General features: G+C 35.2%; 1 protein-coding gene across 1 annotated transcript; it reads left to right on the top strand.

Moving 5' to 3' along the window:
- Window positions 1-6806: 6806 nt before the first annotated feature.
- On the top strand, window positions 6807-12126 carry LOC145599379 (loganic acid O-methyltransferase-like). The gene is made up of 3 exons (XM_081655769.1): window positions 6807-6929; window positions 10528-11208; window positions 11543-12126. The coding sequence occupies exons 1-3, from the start codon at window positions 6855-6857 to the stop codon at window positions 11903-11905; spliced, it is 1119 nt and encodes a 372-aa protein (XP_081511895.1). The 5' UTR covers window positions 6807-6854; the 3' UTR covers window positions 11906-12126.
- The last annotated feature ends 10100 nt before the right edge of the window (window positions 12127-22226 follow it).

Here is a 22226-nt window from a genome sequence, read left to right as displayed (position 1 = left end):
AATATATCAACTGAGGTCTGTTAGATTCACAATAATGTGTATTTTATTAATATATAATTTTTATAATTTTTTTCATTACGAAATTAAAGATATTTAACGATAAAAAACTGCACATAAAACATTGATCGGATCTAAACTTATTTTTTCTAATCTGAACTTATTTTTTCTGATCTGATTTGATCTGATCTGAACTTATTTTTCTTGAAATAAGTAAAAATAAGCTGAACTAAACAAGGCCTAAGTAAACTTGTGTACCTTTCTATTTAAATAAAAAACAATCCAATAACAAGTGAGCAATACTAGGCTAGCTATGTTCAGTTCAACTTATTTAAGGTGATACCAACTTATGTTAAAATTAATCAAATCAAATCATTTTTTTTTTTATGTTTATATATCGTTGAATATATATATTTCTCGTAATTTAAATAATTATGAAAAAATCATATTTGAAAAATACATATTAATATGAATCTAATGACATGCATCTATCTCATTTGATAATGTTTTATCTTACAGATTAGCGTATCAATTAGGTTAAAGTTTGATCAAATTTAAAGATAAGAACAGATCATGTGAATCGTCGTAACTAATAGTTCGAAAAGTTGAGAATGAAGGATAGCTTAAGTGGTTAGAGCTTTCCTCCCAATTTTAGGAGATTGTGGGATAGATTCTCACCGCCGCCCTTGTGGCTCTCTAAACACCAAAAAAAAATAGTTCGAAAAGCTTCTTAGGATTTCAATTTGTTGCTTTTAAAATTGGACTACTTATATGGTAAGTAAAACAGCTTTCAAAACTTAGTACTCCGTAGAGTATACAGGGGAGTTATTCAATAATCTAATATATATATATAAAGGGGAGTTTTTTCCCGAGTTTTTAGAGTGCCACGTAGGATTTTAATTTTTAAAAAATTATTAGAGCGCCACGCAGGATTAATATTTTTAAAACGCTACAATCGGATTATGCCACGTAAGATTAGTTTTTTTAAAGCGCTACGTAGGATTATATAAAGGGGAGTTTTTACCAGAGTTTTTAGAGCGCCACGTAGGATTTTAATTTTTAAAAAATTATTAAAGTGTCACGCAGGATTAATATTTTTAAAACGCTACAATCGAATTATGCCACGTAAGATTAGTTTTTTTAAAGCGATACGTAGGATTATCATAAAAAAATAAACGCCACGTAGGATTAATATTTTTAAAACGCTACAATAGGATTATGCCACGTAAGATTAGTTTTTTTAAAGCGCTACGTAAGAATATAATAATAAATAAAAATTTATCAGAGCGTCACATAGGAAAATGTTATATTTTAGCCAATGAAAAAAAGAATTGCAATTTATTTTAGATCTAAAATTTTATATTACTGTATGGCTGGCCATATCGTGTGGCGGCTGAGACACACCAAAACACTGACCGAGTAGCCTTGATCGTGCGAGTAACCCCTGATCGATTAAGTAACTCTGACCAAATAATCCCGGCCACACGGTGTGACCAGTCATATATGAAACTTTGTGAAATAAAATATTATCTTTTTATATTAGGATTTTTTATCTAAATATGAAAAACAAAATTAATAATTCATTTTATAGTAAAAAATTCAAGTAGTAAACAAGCGAATATCACAAAGTTAATCGGATAAATATATATTTAGTAAAATATTTTGTTTGAAAAAATACAAACAAACCGTGCATCGCACGGGCTTCATATAGTCAATCAATCAATAACATAATACTAAAAGCGAATCTAACATGACACTTGTCATGTTCTAATTAAAAGTTTTCCCGCCACTTTTACTTTCCTTTTTTTTTTTTTTTTTTTTTAAATTACAAATCTTCATGAATATTAATTTATATATCCCACATTATTTAACTTTTAATTTGGCAACTAAATACGAAGTATATTCTATATGCATTCAATGAAAATATTTTAACATATCTTTTATATATTTTATAATAGATATATATATTTTTTTTAGGCATTATAATAGATATTTAATAAACAAACATATATTACGTATAAGTTAATATATATATTAGAATAATGTACTCCTATATTCCGTATCATTCTACGTAGTTTTTTCTTTCAAAGTTTTTTTTGCTACAATCAGGATTAACACTTTAGCCTTTATTACATATTGTTGATTTATTTATAATAATAACACTACAATTCAATAACTGTAAATATAAAAAAATAAAAAAATTGACTATTAATTGTCACGAAAAAATTAGTCAATTAAATTTGTATAAAACATTTAATATGAAATTTTTGATGATCAATAATTTTTGATATCAATATAATATGAAATGTTTTTTTTTTTTTAAATGTTTAATGATCAATAATTTTTGATATCAATATAATATGAAATTCAAGTTAGTTTTTTTTGAAAAGAAGTTTATGTATTTGTTTCAATTAAAAATATTGATTTTTTTAAAAAAATTTATTGTTAAATTGACATTGTAATTCATAATTAGGTTAAGTAAAAACCGTGCGTTGCACGGGACTTAAACTAGTTAAGATGATTTTGGGAAACTTTTTTTTTTTTTTTTCATTGGTGAAAGTTTCTGAAAACTTAATGTGTGTTGACTTTGTTCAGTTTTGGAACTAACTAACTAGCTAATAGCAAAATTTTTACTTAGAGTTTAAGAAAAAGTAAGCCCCACTAAAATATTTTCTTACATTGGCTATGATTTGGTAGTGTATTACGTGGTTTTCAAAACTCAATAACTATGCAGTAAATGATACTCCCTCCATTTCATATTTTTGGTTACATTTGTTTTGCAGCTATTAAGGAAATGCTATAGGACTAGGTAAAATGATACTCCCTTCGTTTTACTTTGTTAGTCCCATATAATATTTTGGACGTTTTAAAATAATATACTCATATAAGATATATTCCTAACATTATTAAAGGGTAAATAATTTTCATAATCTATGAATAATTAATCTAATTAGGTGTTTAAAGAGTTAAATAATTCTGATTGGTTAATATGTGTGCTAGTGGATTGCTGACATGGCAAATTATTCCAATCGAGATTTATTATAAGCGATTTAATTACATCCAATTCTCATAAATAAAACAAATAAAACAGGAAAAGGCAAAACATTAATTACAAAGCTGTAATCAAATTCCAAATTATAAGGATTCCTCCTTTTCTTATTTTAAGTGATTGATTCCAAAGGGGACTAACAAAGTGAAGCAGAGGGGGTAATATTTGTTTTGGGGTAGGTAAATATTTTAGTAAATGATAATAAATGTTGTCGGATTCGGTAAATATTATGGTAAATGAAAATAGTTACAAGCAAAATGTGTAAGAATATTAGGATTAATTATATTTTACCACCCCTCAAAACACCCTATTTTGATTTAACCACCTGTTTTTTCTTCTATTTTAAATAACCAAGCACAAAAACGCAAATAGTTTTATTTCACCACCTCTTATTAACTAAAAGTTAGTTATCGATTTTCATGCTAAAACTTGCTCTATCGATTTTGACCCTATGAGTCCGATTTAAGGTCAAAACACCAAATAAAAGTATCGAAAATGCTTTATTTTGTGTGTGTCACGCAAAATGAGGTAATTCTTAGCATGCAAAATGAAGCATTTTCAATAATTTTTTTTTAATTCTGACCTCAAATTGAAACTAATTAAAGGGCCAAAATGACCCAAAAACGTTAATAGAAAAAGTTTTGGCACAAAAATCAATGTTTTTAATTAATAAAATGGAACTTATTGTTAAGCGGGGGTGAAATATAACATATTGCGTTTTTATGGGTGATTTAATAAAATAAAAGGGAAAGCTATAAATAGCAAATACAACGTATAATATAAAATGGAGGAAGTTTTAATTTTTTTTTTTACCATTTTTTTTTTCTTTAGAGAGCCACAAGGGCAGGTGATGAGAATCGATCCCAAGATCTCCTGAGATCGGGAGGGAAGCTCTAACCACTTGAGCTATGTGTGGACGTGTGGTTGTCTCTCCTTTTCTAGGAGTTTTTGGACATTTGATTTTCATAATTAATGATCTATGTTTGGTAGTTCTCTCCTTTACTCCATGGAAGAGTCTCAAGATCTTTGATTTATCGAATAAAGGTTGGAATTTAATGGTTTGTCATATAGGGCTACGATTTGTATCAATTGCTCGGACGCATGCTAAGAAATCAATACATAATTTTTATTCTCATATAATTAGTATAAAGAAATATAAAAAAAGTTATACTTTGAAATTACACATCAAAACACGAGTACGTTTTTTCTTTATATGTATTTATTTAGAAGTACTCTATCCATTTGATAATAATTGACACAATCTAAAAATGCAGCTGGTACTCAAAAAGGGTTAAATTGACTAAACAGTTAGTGAACTTATAAAAGTTTTCTCAAGTTAAAAGGGAACCAGTATGATAAAACGATAAGAACATTTAGATCTATCGATCAGCTAAACTCAGAGCCTACGTCCTCCCTATTCCTAGTTACTTTTATTAATTACGTATATACCTCAAAAATACAAAAGCAATCACAAAAAATTGTTTACCTACTCGGATTAAACAGTCCCCACACCTAACTAAAGGTGTCTAAAATGCATTTGACCTCACAAGCACTTGCACTTGACCAAACAAATGATACTCAATCACTAATTAACCATTTAGTGATTCAAATACAAATACACACACTCTCTTAATAATGTTTTCTCACAAAGCTAAGGTAAGAGACAATGAAATCGTAATAAAGTGTGTACACTACCGCTTGATAAACTAATGTAACGAGCTGTTTCCCAGGAATGTTTGAAATTTTCGAATGATTCTCTCAAAATATACGTGCAAATCTTGAGCTAAAAACTGAAAATGAAATTGTGTTAAATAGTTCTTGGGAGGTTAATTATTTCGTGATCTACAACAAGATCATTTCTTAAGTGGTGAAGATAATTTCCACAATGCATCACTCATGTAATGGAAAACACCCTCCTATTTCCACACAAATGGAACCATAATAATCCTAAAATATATTGGAAATAAATTACCTCTTTAAATATCACAATTACTGTTTCTCTTAGTTAGCTAATATCATTAAGCTTTGGAAATGTTGAGCATTCGCTAACTATAAATAATTTACCAAGTTCAGCAAACAGGCTTTTTGTTCTATTTTCTGATTTGTAGTGTCATGTGGGGTATCTCCACTCTTTTAGATACGGAAAAATATTTAAGTGGGATATGTAAGAATCATCTTGTTATATATATTCAAAATATCAAATTTCTATAAAATGTACTTAATAGTAATTAAAGATAATAATATTTAAATTGTACATTAGTAATTGTGAAAGTCCAAATGTCCTACCTATTGTAAATAAAGCAAGTATTCCAATTACAAAATATTAGATTACAAATAATTAAGAGGGATCTAAACTTAAAAACACATTTGAAAAGCTTTAAGATAGACATACACCAATGGTAATTTTTTTTTATTTTATTTTATTTTATTTTGTTTTTTAGAGAGTGACAAGAACGGGTGATGAGAATCGATCACACGATCTCCTTAAATTGGAAGGAAAGTTCTAACCACTTGAGTTATCCCTCACTCTTGGGGAAATCACTAATTGTGTGGAAAAGGTCGAATTTGTAGTAGTTGGGTGAAAATGCCTATACTACACAACCGCACGCATCACAAGTAGACCTGTCAATTTCTAACCTGACCCGAACCTAAACTCGAGTTAGTGAGTGATGAACCGAACCCGACCCGACCCAAATGACCTGAGTTGACAGGTCTAATGCTAATAGTGCTAGTGAAAGCATATATCGTAAGGGCGGACCTAGAGGGCAGGAGAAAGTCCGGCCTCCATGGCCCAACTCCTATTCTCTTTAACTATACTTCCTCCGTTCTTTTTTATTTGACCCGCTTTGACTTTTACACTATTCACCATCCCTCCTTTGACCATCTTTTGTGAATAATATGTAAAAAAAAATATTCATACGAGATCTTTTTGAATTTGTCTCAATAAGTACTATCATAATATATAACTTTAATAATTTTTACTTATGGAGAATTAAAGTTATTGATCGTTAAAGTTTTGCATTGGCAAGCGTGATAAAAGAAACATGTCAAGTAAAAAAACAGAGGAAGTATATTTTATTAAGTTGGGCCTCTAGAAGTTCATTACTCCCTCCGTATTTAATCATTTGCTCCACTTCTTCAATTATGGAGTCTTGGAGAAATTGTAGAAAATCATTAATTTATGATTGAATTGGAATTGGTTGAATAATAAAGAAAATCTTGAAAAAATAAAATTGGGTATAAGTGGGGAAGAGAATCAGGAGAGAGAATATGAAAAATATTAAAATAAGATATATTAAAATAACCTAGTTAAGTGAAATCTTGTTACGTTTTGGTATACAGTGGCGAAGTCAGTATTTGAAGGGGGCGGGGGGGTGAGACTTAGCTTATTTAGGTTTTATACTACCTATGTTTCTTATTATGTTTAACAAAGGAAAATTTTATGTCGAAATAATACCCCTTTGTTGCACATAATAAGAAACGGAAGTAGTATATAAAGTGAAGTATGTAAATAGGAGAAAATCCAAATTAATACCCTTAAAGGGGCAATGTTGTAATAAAATAGGCTTGAGATTCGTAAAGTATTAATAAAAAAATCCGGACCCCACTCACGTGTACTGATTTGTCAAAAATTGAGGGAAATTGAGAAAATATATAAAATACTCGCCTACTATAATTTTAGCCGATTATTTAAGCGTGAAGAGTTTGGCAACTCAAGTGCGGAGTAAAAGGAAATTACAACATCGACATAGCTTCTTTGATTTTATTTTTAGAGAGGAGAGAGAAAGATATCTCACTAAAAATAGAGATGGCAGCAGTAGAATCATATCCAATGAAGGGAGGAGATGGCAGTTTCAGCTACACCAAGAACTCCACCTTTCAGGTATATTTAACTAGCTAATTAATTATATCGCTCTTAGCTTCTAGTATTCCGTTCCAATTCTTTCGATTAAATATTCCATTTGAGGAGTGAAACATTGACTATGATTATTTATCGATTAATATGAGAAAATACATATTTGTTGATTTGATTAAACTTAATCACCAACTAGCTTAGTTGAGTCATTCTTTTATATATATATATATATATTTTCTGGGTTTAAAGTAACGAAGGCTCACAACGTCTTGTATACTTCGTGTATTGAGATTCAATTTCTTTCTAGTCTTGTATGTATAGAGCACCATGTAAGTGAAAATAAAGCTTGCCAACTTCATACTCTCTATTTCTAAAAAGTTGATGTACAAAGTAGCTTGATTAGACACGCTTGTCAACTTTGATCATTAATATTTTCTCGGTTCTTTTTTAGTTATAACTTTTTTCACATTTGCTAATTCATAATTTCAACTCTTTTAATCTCTAATATAAATAGACAAAAATATAAAATTTAGTATTGTGAAAATATAAATTAAACGAGTCTAACAAGATACCACTTGACTATAAAGCTGGTCAAACGTAACAACATGAATAAATGCAATTTTCTTAATGTTACTTATAGAATATGAGATAAATATTCTAGATATTCTGCTAGTGTAGGATATATTTTGAGAATATTATGTAATTATCCTTTGAGATTCCTAACGAGATTAGGACTCATACTTGTAACCCTATATATTGAGATCAATGGAAAACATTCCAGTTACAATTAAAACCAAACAGGGGAAATGTATAATTTTTGTTAGCATAGATGTACTATCAAAATTAGTAGATCAATAATGCAAAAAATCAATTTGTGACAAATAATTTTACATTGGAGAGAATAACAATTTATTGTAAGTAAATATGATTTTTTTTTTTTTTACAAGAACTAAATATGATTAAATGGCGGGTCGAATTAGAATTAGTATGGGTTGGTAAAGTGTTGTGCCAAAAGGGGGTCACATTATATTGGGAATTTGGGACAAAGGGGGTTGGGTCAATAGTGAATCAATATTGGACAAGCTAATAAACAACTAAACAAGCAATTAAAGAATGGAAGAAGGATAAAAAAAACATGTACTATGTGAATATGAAACTATGTACATAATATGTAAAAAAAAAATTCTAATTTTTTAATGTTATCTAGTATATTATTTAAAGTGAGACAAATAAAAAAGTGTGGTTTTTTCAATTTGGATTCTTTGAATAACATAATTCCAAAAATGAACAACTTACTTGAATAACACTAATCCAAAAATGAACAACTGACTTGAAAAAAATTAATCCAAAAATGAACAACTTTAGATTACGGCTATTACAAATTTACAATATGCCTTAAAAAAAGTAGTTCATATGTATGACTAAAGATGACTTTGGGCTAGGCCATAGACCTAAGACCTTCTCGGGCCCAGGCCCAACCGGAAACTATGGTCGTGCTGGCTGAGCCTAAAATTGCAAAAACATGGCCCAAGCAGGCCCACGAGCCTATTTACATGTTGAGCCTGTTGGGTTAACCCGTGGGCTATCTTGTGCTTCTACGGGCCATGGCCGTGACGTGCCTATATTCCAAAATTCTATGCCCAGGCACAACCAATGTCCCAACATGAATAGAGTCTGGTTGGCCCTGCCCACAATAGGCTTGTGTCAGGTGCTATCTTTATTAATACAGTATGACCTCAATTAGTCAATGGTTAAGAGGATGCGGAGGCAAGTATCAGGTTAACAGTTTCAAAAATAGTTTGAATACTAGTCAATTAGTCATATCATCTTTATTGAATATGTACTAAAACATATAACGATTCAATTAAAACCGTAAAAAAAGTGTTAATTTGGGTTTGAAAAACAAAATATGAAGTATAAGATTTGTTTTCTAAATTGTTAAAAAAAAAAAAAAAAAAAAAATGGATCTCATCACCTAGAAAAAGGTGTTATGGTCTGATTATAATGTGTGTTAATGTGGGCTCATCAGTTTAATTGAACTTTCACCGATTATTTATATTTTAGAGTAACGTATAAAGGAAAAAAACAAACTCTATTAAGTGAGTTTTTTTTTATTTTTAATTTATGTTTCGTTTTAAAATATTTAGCCAGTTATTGGCTCAAGCAATGATACGGTTGTTGCACATAGTTTTAGATTTGAGATTTAAGATAATAAAACAAAGAAAATTGGGTGAATATGTATATTTGGAGCGATGATATTCTTATATGTGTTGGTTTCAAAACTAATTCTCCAAATACCATCCAAGAATTAGTTAGTGATAGAAGTGTTAGATAATATTAAACCACTAACACTAGTAGTGATTATATTAATAAAACCGACAACATCTTAGTGATTCAATTTGATAATAAAACCTCAATTGGTGTTAACAACTTTATTAACAAAATCGCTACTAGTGTTATTAGTAGTTGTATATTAGGAGCTAGAAGGTTAGATTCTTAGATTTTTAGGTTTTATAGAAAATTGATCTCGTATAGTATGTAAAATTGCTAATATTGTTATTAGTAGTATTAATAGATGAACCACTAATATCAATTGCGGCTTGTAAATTAAATATGCTAACGGTATTAGCGGTTAATTAACAATAATCATCACCCAACAAAATTAGTGGTTTTAAGTTTTTGAAAAATGAAATTTTAAAAAACAAAATAAAAAATCGATCCACATATATAGATAATTTTAGTGGAATTAGTTTAGAGAACAACATATGTAAGGAGTTTTGGTTTTAACATTATGTGCAACAATTGGTTATTTTTTGTGAGATATAAACATTAAATTGTTGCACATAATGTAATATGATACGAAGGTATTACAAAAAATGGTTTGTTATTTGGGTAGTTTGTGTGATTCGTTTGGATTTCGTTGGATTTAGCATTTTACATAAAATTTGCTTTGTATTTTGTGTAGTTTGTTTGATTCGGTTAAAACTTTTTTAGTTTTTGTATGCCAGACTTTTGGACATACCTTATAAGAAAACTTGATATATCCCTAGCAAATGCTCGATTTTTAACTAATACTAAAATAAATATATCTATAAAAGATATTTTTTAAAAGTAAACTTATTTAGAAATCAAGTTTTACTTGTAGTTTAAAATACTCATTAATTGTTTTCATACATTTTTCATGCAAAATCATTGATTTGAAAGGGAATTTTGGGAGGGAAAAAAAATAAAGGAATGATTATTGCTTTAGTATAGGATAAATATAGATTTTTTGAATTTCAAATTATCCATTGAGTTGCAAAGACAATCTATATTGTGGAAAGAAAAAATTTAGTCATGTAATAAAACTTGATGCTTGTTTTACGCTCACCTTTTCATCTATTTGGTCTAAGGGAAAGTTGGATTTTATTCTTTGCAGCGTACATAAAAAAGATGTGATGACATACAATGGTTTAATTTTGATTAGTGGTTAAATGTGTCAAATGTTTCTTTTAGTAGCCTCTACCACATAGAATCTCATATTGAATATAAATTATCTTATAATCCATCATGGCCGGTTATGTTAATGATGTAAGAAACTGCATAATATTAAGTACTAATGATGATTCTTTTGAAACCAACACAGAAATCAGCTTCAAGTGCAGTACAAGGGTTAATTTGCTCCGCAATCACTGAGAAATTTGATGCCATGAACTTCCTCTTGCCCATTGCTGCCACAACACCATCAGCAACCACGACAATCCGGTTAGCTGACCTTGGCTGTTCAGTAGGTCCGAATACATTCACTGCAATGCAAAATGTGATGGACACAATCGAAACCAAAGCCAAATCCTTGTCTTTCCAAAACCCTCAATTTCAAGTCTTCTTCAATGATCATGCTGGAAACGATTTCAACACCCTCTTTACCTCCCTTCCTTTTGATCGTGCCTACTTCTCAGCTGGTGTGCCCGGTTCCTTCTATGGCCGTCTTTTTCCTGATTCGTCACTCCACTTTATCCACTCATCGTATTCTCTACAATGGTTGTCTAAGGAGCCTAAGGAGCTACTTAACAAGGAATCTGGGGCATGGAATGGTGGGAGAATCCACTACACTAGTGCTCCGCGAGGTGTTGAGGATGCTTATGCTAGGCAGTTTTCTGAAGACATGGAGCTGTTTTTAGGAGAAAGAGCGAGAGAGCTCGTAGTTGGTGGGATGATGGTGCTCATTATGCCTTGTATTCCTGATGAAACAGTGGCTCATTCTCAGGTTCCTGCTGGGATAATGTTCGAACTCTTGGGTGCTTCCCTAGTGGATATGGCTGAAGCTGTAAGTGCCTTTTGTTCTTTTTGTAAGTGCAATTTTAGTTCTAATGAACCAACTAGGTAACGCCTGAGTTATGCTTTATTTAATTGATTAGGTTGTTTGATGGCTAAACCAACTAGATGGCCAAATAAGATAAAAGTATGATAATCCATTAATCACCATCTTATTTGCTTTTAGGTCAAATGAAGTGTTGCACTGTGTTCTTGATTTAATTTTGCTTCTAATTTACATTCAAAAGTAGAAGTTTACAATGTGTTTGTGATTGTAATAACAAAACTAGTACAAAATATTTTCTAAGGTTTTTTTTTTTTTCCTTTGTCTTCCCTAATGATTTTAGGGAGTCATAAGCCAAGAGCGAGTAGACTCCTTCAACTTGCCAATCTACGGCGTTTCACCAATGGAGATGCAATCCTTAGTTAAAAAGAACGGGAGATTTAGCATTGAGAGAATGGAGCTAACTGATCCAACTTCAGCAAGAAAGAATAATGAGGGTGGTTCTAAGACTACGGGTGATGATAACGCAATAGCAAATCACTTGAGAGCTGGAATGGAAGGAATTTTGTCTAAACATTTTGGCGTTGAGAAAATGGATGAACTGTTTGATAGATTTTCTAAGAAAACCATTGAGTTTTCTGACAAGTTCAAGTCAAGCCTTAAGCAAGGAACTCAGTTGTTCATTGTCCTTGTCAAAAAGAATTAAGCTCCTTTTATAATTTTCTTCTAATTTTTCAGAAATTGTAGTTTAAACATTTTTTATTTATTTTTGGCCGCAAAGTTCAAGTATTTTTTTTTTTTATTTTTAAAGTCTGTTTCTTACTTGTTATAATGGGCCATATTATTGGGCCAAAAAACTAAAGGAAATAGGAATTGATTTAGCTAGTTGTGGTAATTGATGGTTGGGCCTTTTGGGCTTTGTTCATTATTAATGGGTTATCACGCTTATAAAAGAGAGTCCTTCCTAATCTGTTGTTGTCATAAGATTAACCAATATGTTGAACGATTTTTGGGAAAAAAAACAACCAAAGATTTTGCTTGTACCAAAATTAAAGAAATACCTGTATTAAATTTAATCTTGTTTAAAAACAATTGGAATTTCTTAAATTTTCATTTTCTGTATTCAAAATATCATCTTTTTTCTTATAATTTTATTTATTGATAAATATAAATATAAATACTGGTTATTAAAATTATATGTTTGAAAATGACAACCATGGAAATAAAAACATTACAAATCAAAGAATCATATATAATTTAGTGCTTTACCTTCAATTTGCCAAACCATAGGTGGCCACGTGTGCACACCAGCTCCCGATGTGCACAACCCTTGTGCAAGCTGTTGCGTGCTGCTGTGGCCTCGGCATCTTGCGCGCACCCAGCAGCGCTCTCGCATGAGCTGGGTAAGACACTCGCGTGCGCGCGCATGGCGGCTGGTGCGTTCGCACGACCATGTATGCGCAACGTTTTTGTGGATTTTTGCTCATTTATTTTCCTTAATATAATTACCTGTTGGGCTCAACTTGTAAAACAAACTTAACTTTTTTTTTTATCCTCCTTCATATCTTAGGATTAGTTGATAGCTTTTCTCTTTAGATTTGGGATAGATTAGGAGTATTTTAAGAGACATAAAGTGAGGAAAATTAATGGAGAATTGAGAGATGGAAGAATCAAGTTTGACAATTGCTTTGGAGATCTTCTCAACAAATCATGAAAGGAATGGTGTCCTTCGAACAAGTGTATTATTCCGATAGAGAGTTCGGAATTAATTAGAAAGCTAATTATTCAGTGAGGTCAAGTGATTGGAATGTCTAGCTGGAGGCCGCTTCCGATCAGTAATATTAATGAATAATTAATATTACAGCTTAATCTTGACTGAACCCTTCGGGTCACACCCAATCGTGTAACCGAACCGAAGCGACGAATTAATCCGAAGGATTAAATGAGTCAATAGAGTTTTTACGAACAAAGACGTTGGATTCCGAGCTTAGAGCGTCGTAAGTCAAGTCGAATTTAGGAATCGACGAAGACGAAAAACATAATAAAATAATATATCGTGCTAAAACGAGGATAGCACGAGCCCTAGCCACGCCCCGGATCGAAGGCAAGTGGCTAGGGTCCGCAAGCATCAAGGCACCGAGCCACCGCAACCCTCGCAAGGCCCGGCTAGGCTGGCTGGGGCTGCTTCGTGGGCCTGCGCGCCACAGCACCCCAAGCCAGGCTGCCCAGCAAGGCCAGCAAGCAAGCCGTGCTTGCGAGGGCGATGTTGGGCCTATGCTGCTGCTGCTCGCTTGCGGGTGCTGCTGCTAGCCTGCGTGTGTGCGTGGGCTTGCGGTGGCATCCGTGGGCTTGCGGCCATAGGCTAGCGTGCCTAGCCTCGTGGCGCAAGGCTGCCAGCAAGGCTGGCCTTGCTGCCCAAGGCCGGGCAGCTGCCCGGGCTGACCGAGTAGGTGGGGGCAAGCCTTGCCTTGCTCTCCAAGGCCAAGGTGGTCCTCCCACCTACTCCCTCTTTGTGTGATGACACTTGTCATTTGATTATTGTTTCATGGCTATTTAATTTAATTTGGAATTAAATTAAATTCTATTTTGCCTTTTTACCAACTATCCCAACAGCGGTATAAGAGCCTCTTGCATTTAATTTTTACAACTGAAAATTAATTAAGGTGATTTAAAATGGATTTAAATTTCTGGTTTAGCATCCTAATTAGATTAGGAGCTCGTTTTTAATTGGATTAAAATCGTATTTATGCTGATTTTGGATTACGAACTCCGATTTTGACTCAAAAATAGTGAATTTTGGGTGGAATCGACGTTCTAAATAAGACTTTACACACTTTGTGTTTAAAAATGGCATTCCAGAAGCCAAAATTCACCCAGAAAGTGGTTTTTCGAAGGGTTTTTCGTTTTTGACAAAAAATTTTAAATCTTTAAACCTTGATTAATTATGGCATGCAATAGTTGGATTATGTGTTTGATTATTTTATTAATCTACTGCAATTATAGCCCTTATTAAGCATGATTATGAAGTCATAATTGGTGCTTAATTTGGTGAGCTCATTTTTCACATAAACCTGCAATTTCACATTTTTGCAAAATAATTGTTTGGAGTGTGAATGTTTATGGTGAAAATGTATTTTTTAAAGCCCCTAAAATGGTAAAGATTCAATCTTTAATTATTTATTTGGTTGGATCTTAACTTTCTAAATTCCATAATGAACTAATTTTTGGTTTTAATCATTTTTGAGTTGATTAAAGTCTTAAATGTTCAAATTTGTGATTGAAATTTGATTACTCTTCATGTTGTAAGAATGTAATTTTTCAAATTTGCACAAGTTAGTGTTGGAGAAACTTTTCATTGGATGATTGTGTTTATTTTTCCAACTCCTTTTGTCAAATCTCATTGTAAATTTATGTTAGTTAAATTAATTATGAGAATAGCCCTCAATTTTGTAGCATCAAGTTCAGCCAAAAATAATTTAAAGAATGGTTCTTGAATTAATTTTGGTTTGTGCGCTAAAATTGAATTTAATTAAGTTGGACTTGTTTTATTTTCATTTTTCTCAATATTAGTTCTAAAAATAATTTAGAATTAATTTTTTATGTCACACAAAAATCGGAATAAAATTCCGAGGTATTAGCGCGCAAATCGAGGCACGGAGCCTCGAGCATATCTCTCGGCCAGCTAGGCTGCTTGCGCAGCCCGCATGTGGCTGTCGAGGATGCGCGACATGCTTGTGCGTTGGTGTGTGTGAGCTTTGGTGCGGCAGGGCCTTGCGTGGGGTGCAGTGTGCGGTTGCTAGCCAGCACCAGCCCGCACAGCATCATGGCCTTTTAGGCCACCACTTGCGTGCGTTGCAAGCACGCTGCTAGGGCCAGCATAACGCGCGAGCGATGCTGTCAGCCGCTAGCACGTGGCTTGGCGCAGCAGTGGCTGTGCGGGGAAGCACCCACACATGGCAGCCCGGGGCTTAGTGCCTAGCAAGCCGAGCCTCGTGGCTTGGGTGCTAGGCACTCGGCCGTAAGGGGCTATTAATTTTGCGATTTTGCGCTTTTTCATTTTAATAAAAACGAGGCTAGGCCTCGGTTTTTCCCGGCACTTGCAAGATTTTTGGCAAAATTTTGGGTTAACCGGCTTAATTAATTTTAATTGGATTATTTTTAATTAAGTTGGATATGGAATTTAGTGGGAGCTTCATTAATCATTTTGAGCTATTATTATTGCGTTAATTCACATAATCGGATAACAACCTTGACTAGTTTTAATTAGGCGCGTTAATTGGATTAACCACCTAAGTTAGTAACTAGTTTTGCGCTCGTTTTGAATTGTTGCTTGAATTATTTGTAAAATGCATGGGTCATTCACGTTAGTGAATGGATGAATGGAATAGATATTCTAATGCAGGTTTTACAAAATGGCAACTAGTGGGGCCCGACTAGGATAGTAAATACGGACGGCGTTCTGTTTTGTATTTTTGTAAATCTAAATACGGACTGCGTGCCGTTAAGTATTTTTATACTTAAATTATTTAGATTAGTCCTAGCTTTTCTAGTAGTTGCATGATTGGTGGTGATGTCTCGAAGACGGCGTTTCTAAGAAGACTAAGCCAAGAGGATGCAACGAAGGCCCTTGAAGATTTGAAGACTCAAGTTCAAAGGGTCATGCTAGTTGCCAAATGCATCTTTAATTATGCTTTATATATTTTGTTTATATATTTGCGATGTTAGATGCATGTTTAGGATTTCGAATGTTGAATGATTAATTTAGTTCACTTAATTCAACCAACATAGAAACCCTAAGTCCCAAAGAAAATTGAGTTAAATCTGCCATTCCAAAATGACACTTACGGAACTAATGAGAATAGTAATGGGCTATGCCAAAGCAAGGATTACTACTTTCCTAGGGAAGTAAGGTATGTTGGTGCGCTTGCCAATGCAAGGCATCATATACACGTTAGTTTTGGTTAAACTCAACGATATCAGTAAGGAGTCCTTAGATGTCGTGGCAATGGAGATAAACGTCAAGAAAGCATTAGATGCGACGTTTTATCTAACCAAGAGTAGCTTAGAGCTATTAGCAATTGGATTGCTTACCTTAAAATATTAAGTGTTAAGACAAGCCAAAGCATGCTTAATCACTTTTTGATTTTTGGGGTCTTGGAATCATATTATTCTCGCCTAAAAGGGACAATTTTAAATGTATGGATAAAACGCTTAATAAGATTGAAAATTTGCATGTATGCTTTAAATTTCAAACTTATTGGTTTTATGAATGGTTTTTCATTGCAAATTCTTTAAATTGTAGAATCATGTTTGCAACTAATAACAACAACAACTACATGTGCCTAGAACTCCCGGAGAAGTTGGCATTTTGCCTAAATTTGGTCAACTTCAAGAAGTGGGAGGAGGAACTCCGAAAAACTCTTCGGAATTGTTTCATGGAGCACATTCTTGATACTCCCATTCCAAGATTCTACTCGAAGGGAATCATGAGTGATGAAACTCATGATGCATGGTCTTCCGATTGCAAGAAAGTCTCACGACTAATGGCTAATTCCATCCCGGAAGAATGGAAGGAAAAGTTCTCCTCCTATTTTCCGGACATGTTCCTCAAAGCACTTGAGGACATTATCAATGTGAGAGTCACCAAGAGTCTCAATAGATAAAGCCACCGGACTTGTGTTTGACGTGACTAGGTCACTCTCAAACATGAAGATAAAGCCACCGGAAGAGGGTTGCCTTGCCAAAGAGAGGTACCGGCTTTGGTCGAGGGTCTACAATACCAAATTGAGACCCGGTATGCCCCTCCAACCTCATGTGCTTAGAATGATTAGGCTCTTCAAGCATATGGAGCTTCTCGGAATCCCATTGGAGGATGAGATGGCGGGTCATATCTTGCTTGTCTCACTCCACTCGAGCTATGATGCACTTAGGATGCATATAGCTGCTGGGAAGGAGTCACACTCATTGAGAGAGGTGGTGCAACTACTTCGCAAGGCCGACTCTTATGGTGCTACCAAGATTCCCTTGAGAGTGAAAAAGAAGGAGTTCAAGAACAAAGCGAAGATGCGATGCTTTTATTGTGGTGGGCAAGGCCACTACAAGAGGGAATGCAAGATCTTTCGAAAAGATGAGGAAAAGCGGAATGTTCCATCTACCTCAGGTATCTTCATTAACACTTGTGTATAAGCTATAACACTTGTGTATAAGCTATTCATAGGTATTGGATACCATGTATGACTCACTTTATGCTCCTATTTTTAGGGACCAAGTCTAAGGGCTTCACAAGTGAATGTGCAACTACGAGCGGACAATGAAGATGGTCCTTCCGTCATGCTTGTAGGCACATTATTTGTCTTTGGCTTGTAATAGAACTAATTCTTGTTTTATTATGTTTTTCTTACCATTGAACATATTTTGATCTATGGCGTTGTACGCCGGGTTGTTTTGATCACAAGACTATAACAATGGTTGTTTTAAATGTCTTGCTTATATGTTTTATGGGATCACACATTCTAAATGTGACTTGACAAATGTTAATGATACTACCAAAAGAGCTAAGACCATTGAGTCGAATCAAACCTACTTGTGGCATTGTCGTCTTGGCCATATTAACATCAAACGCATCAAGAAACTTCTTCATGAAGGGATTCTTGATTTATTCGACTTAGAGTCGTTTGAAAACTGCGAAGGATGCTTACTAGGCAAGATGATAAAGCAACCATTCTCCAAGTTGGGAGAAAGGGCTAGTGACTTATTGGGTCTCATACACACGGATGTATGTGGACCAATGAGCACAACCGCAAGAAATGGTTATCGCTATTTTATCACTTTCACGGACGACTTTAGTAGATATGGCTATGTCTACCTTATGTCGCACAAATTTGAATCTTTTGAGAAATTCAAAGAATTTCAGAGTGAAGTGGAAAATCAGCTTGGCAAGAAAATCAAAGTACTCCGATCGGATCGAGGTGGCGAGTATTTGAGCTACGAATTCGACGATCATCTGAAAGAACATGGAATTCTCTTAGATTTGACACCTCTCGGAACTCCACAATGGAATGGAGTGTCCGAGAGGAGAAATCGAACTCTGTTAGACATGGTTCGATCAATGATGGGTCTTAGCGATCTTCCTATCTCTCTCTTGGGACACGTACTTCTAATCGCGACACTTACACTGAACCGCGCTCCGTCAAAAGTTGTCGAAAAGACTCCATATGAATTATGGACGAAGAAACCTCCACGGTTGTCTTTTCTTAAGATTTGGGGTTGCGAAGCATATGTCAATAGACTCATATCTGACAAGCTTGCACCAAAATCTGACAAGTGTTTCTTTGTGGGCTATCCAAAAGAAACAAAGGGGTATTACTTCTACAACTAGTCTGAGAACAAAATATTTGTTGCTCGAGATGGTGTCTTTTTGGAAAAGGAGTATCTTTCCAAAATGACAAGTGGGAGGAAAATCGAACTTGATGAAGTTCGAGAAGGTGAGCAACAAAGTCAAACTGACAAAACTGACAATCAAAGTGCTTTGGAAGCAACTGTTGAAAATGGTCAAGGTCAAAATGACAAAGCAAATGCTCAACCTATTACCCTACGTAGGTCGCAAAGGCTAAGATCTCAACCAAACAGATACCTCGGTGTTGTCTTAACCGAGAATCAAGACATCCTAGTTATGGATGAAGATGAGCCAGCGACATACAAACAAGCTATTACGAGCCCTGACTCTGCAAAATGGCAAGAAGCCATGAAATTCGAGATGGATCCATGTTTGAAAATCATGTCCGGGACTTGGTTGATTTGCCCGAAGGTTACACTCCTATCAGTTGCAAATGGATTTTCAAGTTGAAAACCGACAAAGATGGAAATGTAATCGTATACAAAGCTAGATTGGTGGCAAAAGTTACAGGCAAATTCACGGCGTTGATTATGATGAAACCTTTTCGCCAGTTGCCATGCTTAAGTCCGTTCGGATTATCCTAGAAATTGCCGCATATTATGATTATGAGATATGGCAAATGGAAGTCAAAACCGCCTTCCTTAATGGGATTTTGGAAAAAGCTCTGTACATGACACAGCCGGAAGGTTTTGTAGATCCAAACAATGCTAGGAAGGTATGCAAGCTTAAGAAGTCAATTTATGGACTAAAGCAGGCAAGCAGAAGTTGGAATATGCAATTCGATGAAGCCATTAGTGAGTTTGGTTTTATCAAGAATCCAGATGAGTCTTGTGTTTACAAAAAGGTCATTGAGAGTGACATCGCATTCCTTGTCTTATATGTCGATGACATATTGCTCATTGGAAACAGCATTCCAATGTTGGAGTCTGTAAAGGCTTGGCTTGGAAAGTGTTTTTCAATTAAGGACTTGGGAGAGGCACAATACATATTGGGCATCAAGATCTATCGGGATTGATCTAAAAGGATTATTGGATTGAGCCAAAGTACTTATATCGATAAGGTACTGGCACAATTCAATATGGAGGAAGCCAAAAGAGGCCACCTACCCATGTCACATGGCATAACTCTCAGCAAGAAACAGTGTCCGAAGACACCTGATGAGCGATAGAGGATGAGTCAGATTCCATATGCTTCGCTTATTGGATCGATCATATATGCCATGATATGTACTAGGCCGGATGTATCGTATGCCTTGAGTGCTACGAGCCGATACCAATCAGACCCAGGAGAGGCCTATTAGACTGCGGCCAAGAATATCCTAAAGTACCTGAAAAGGAACAAGGATAAATTTCTGGTCTATGGTGGGAGTAAGGATTTGGTTGTTGAAGGTTATACCGACGCAAGCTTCCTGACTGACAGAGACGACTTCAAGTCACAATCAGGATACGTGTTCTGTCTTAATGGAGGAGCGTTCAGTTGGAAGAGTGCTAAGCAAAGCACGACTGCAGATTCTACAACTGAAGCCGAATACTTGGCAGCTTCGGAAGCAGCTAAGGAGGCGGATAGGATTCGTAAGTTTGTAGGTGAACTTGGTGTTGTTCCCTCAATAAAGGGACCAATAGACCTCTACTGTGATAATAGTGGGGCTATTGCTCAGGCCAGAGAGCCAAGGGAGCATCAAAAAGTCAAACATGTCATGAGGCGATTTCACATGATAAGGGAATGAAAGTCCGAGGGCGAAATTAAAATTTGCAAGATTGGAATGGACGACAATGTAGCCGATCCACTCACTAAACCTTTGCCTCAAGTGAAACACAACAAGCACGTTGAGGCAATGGGAATCAGACATATTGGAGATTGGCTATGATTTCCCTATTTGTGTGTTTTAATTAAGTTGTGGAGATCTTAATGTAAAACACCATGTTAAACCATTCATTTATGGAGTAATTTAATTTTCTGTAAATTATTATTCCATTTCTATTTATTTGTGGTTTAGAATTAAATAATGAGTCCATTTGATTTGAACATTCAAAATAGGGTATCAAGACCGTGTCTTGGATAAAGAAACACCTATTAAGTGAACATTGAATATCATATCGAAATTATCCCTAATCGAGGTCATTTGAAAGTTGGACGACTAATGACCAAGTGAGATTAGTGTGTAGTATGATTTATAGCACCGTTTCTTGTGCTACAAGGACAAAATAGTCATAAATCATTTGCACAGGTATCAGTTTAGAACTGTACCGGATCGACCTATGAGAATACTTTAAGAGATTTAGCAATCGTCATAAGTATATTACTCATTATGGCTATCGGAACCTCTTTCCTCGACAATGAGTACTGTTAGTTCTCTTGTTTGAGTACTAGTCCGCTTTGATGTTGTCAAACGTCTGTCGTACAAGGGGATTATAAAGGCAACAGTTGGGCAGCTAGGGCCTCTTAGTAAGGGAAGCTAACAATGCAAGACTGGGAATGTCCCCCCATTAACAGTAGGGAACATGTCTTTGTTGTTTACAAGGCCTCTCAAAGAGCGAGACTGTGAAAATGCATGGCCGTGCACTGATGGATTTTAGAAATCATCTGCTTATTGACAATCGAACTCGGAATTCGAGAAACACTTCTGGACGTAATAAGGATGACGAAGAATCTTACCTTATAGTTCATGAAGAGACATTAAGTGACATAGGAAATAGGCTATACACAATTAGCACACTTGTCCGGAAGGACAAGTGGGAGATTGAAAGGAATGGTGTCCTTCGAACAAGTGTATTATTCCGATAGAGGGTTCGTAATTATTAGAAAGCTAATTATTCAGTAAGGTCAAGTGATCGGAATGCCTAGCTGGAGGCCGCTTCCGATCAGTAATATTAATGCATAATTAATATTACAGCTTAATCTTGACTGAACCCTTCGGGTCACACCCAAACGAGTAACTGAACCGAACCGAAATGACAAATTAATCCGAAAGATTAAATGAGTCATTAGAGTATTACGAACATAGACGTCGGATTTCGAGCTTAGAGCGTCGAAACCGAGCGTCGTAAGTCGAGTCGAATTTAGGAATCGACGAGACGAGAAATCAAGTAAACAACAAGTTACAAATATACCCCTAGCCTCGGAATGCCCCGAGAAATCCGAGGGCCAAGGGCAATATAGCTAGCCAAGACAACCGCACCATGCCGAGCTTGCTAGCAGCGTATGCATGCTAGCATCGCAAGCTAGCAGCGTTGGCTAGTTGGCAGGTGTGGCATGGCCAGCATTGCTGGCGCGCTAGGCGTGATAGCATGCTAGTGCCTAGCACACAGCAGCCCTCAAGCAAGCACAACTTGCTGGGCCGTGCTGGCACATCGCAGGCTGGCCACATATGCTAGGCGAGCTAGCAGCACAAGCCGCACCATCGCAAGGCCAGCAGCACGCAAGTGCTTGCTGGGCCTCGCACATGGTCGCAGCGAGTGTGCGAGCTCGCTAGCAATAGCAGCGCACAACCACGCATAACAGCCCGCATCACTGAGGCTTGCTATTGCGGGCTGGTGCGAAGGCCTAGCGTGCGAGGTAGAATCGTGCTGGGCTGCGCCTAGCACAAGTAAAGCAGCAGCAGCAGCACGCAATGCGTGCGTGGGTTGCGGGC

The sequence above is a fragment of the Chenopodium album genome, chromosome 20 (genome assembly GCF_948465745.1).
Source record: "Chenopodium album chromosome 20, dcCheAlbu1.1, whole genome shotgun sequence".
NCBI lineage: Eukaryota > Viridiplantae > Streptophyta > Magnoliopsida > Caryophyllales > Amaranthaceae > Chenopodium > Chenopodium album.
Note: the sequence above shows the minus strand (reverse complement) of the source record. Positions and strands in the feature narration are given on the sequence as shown.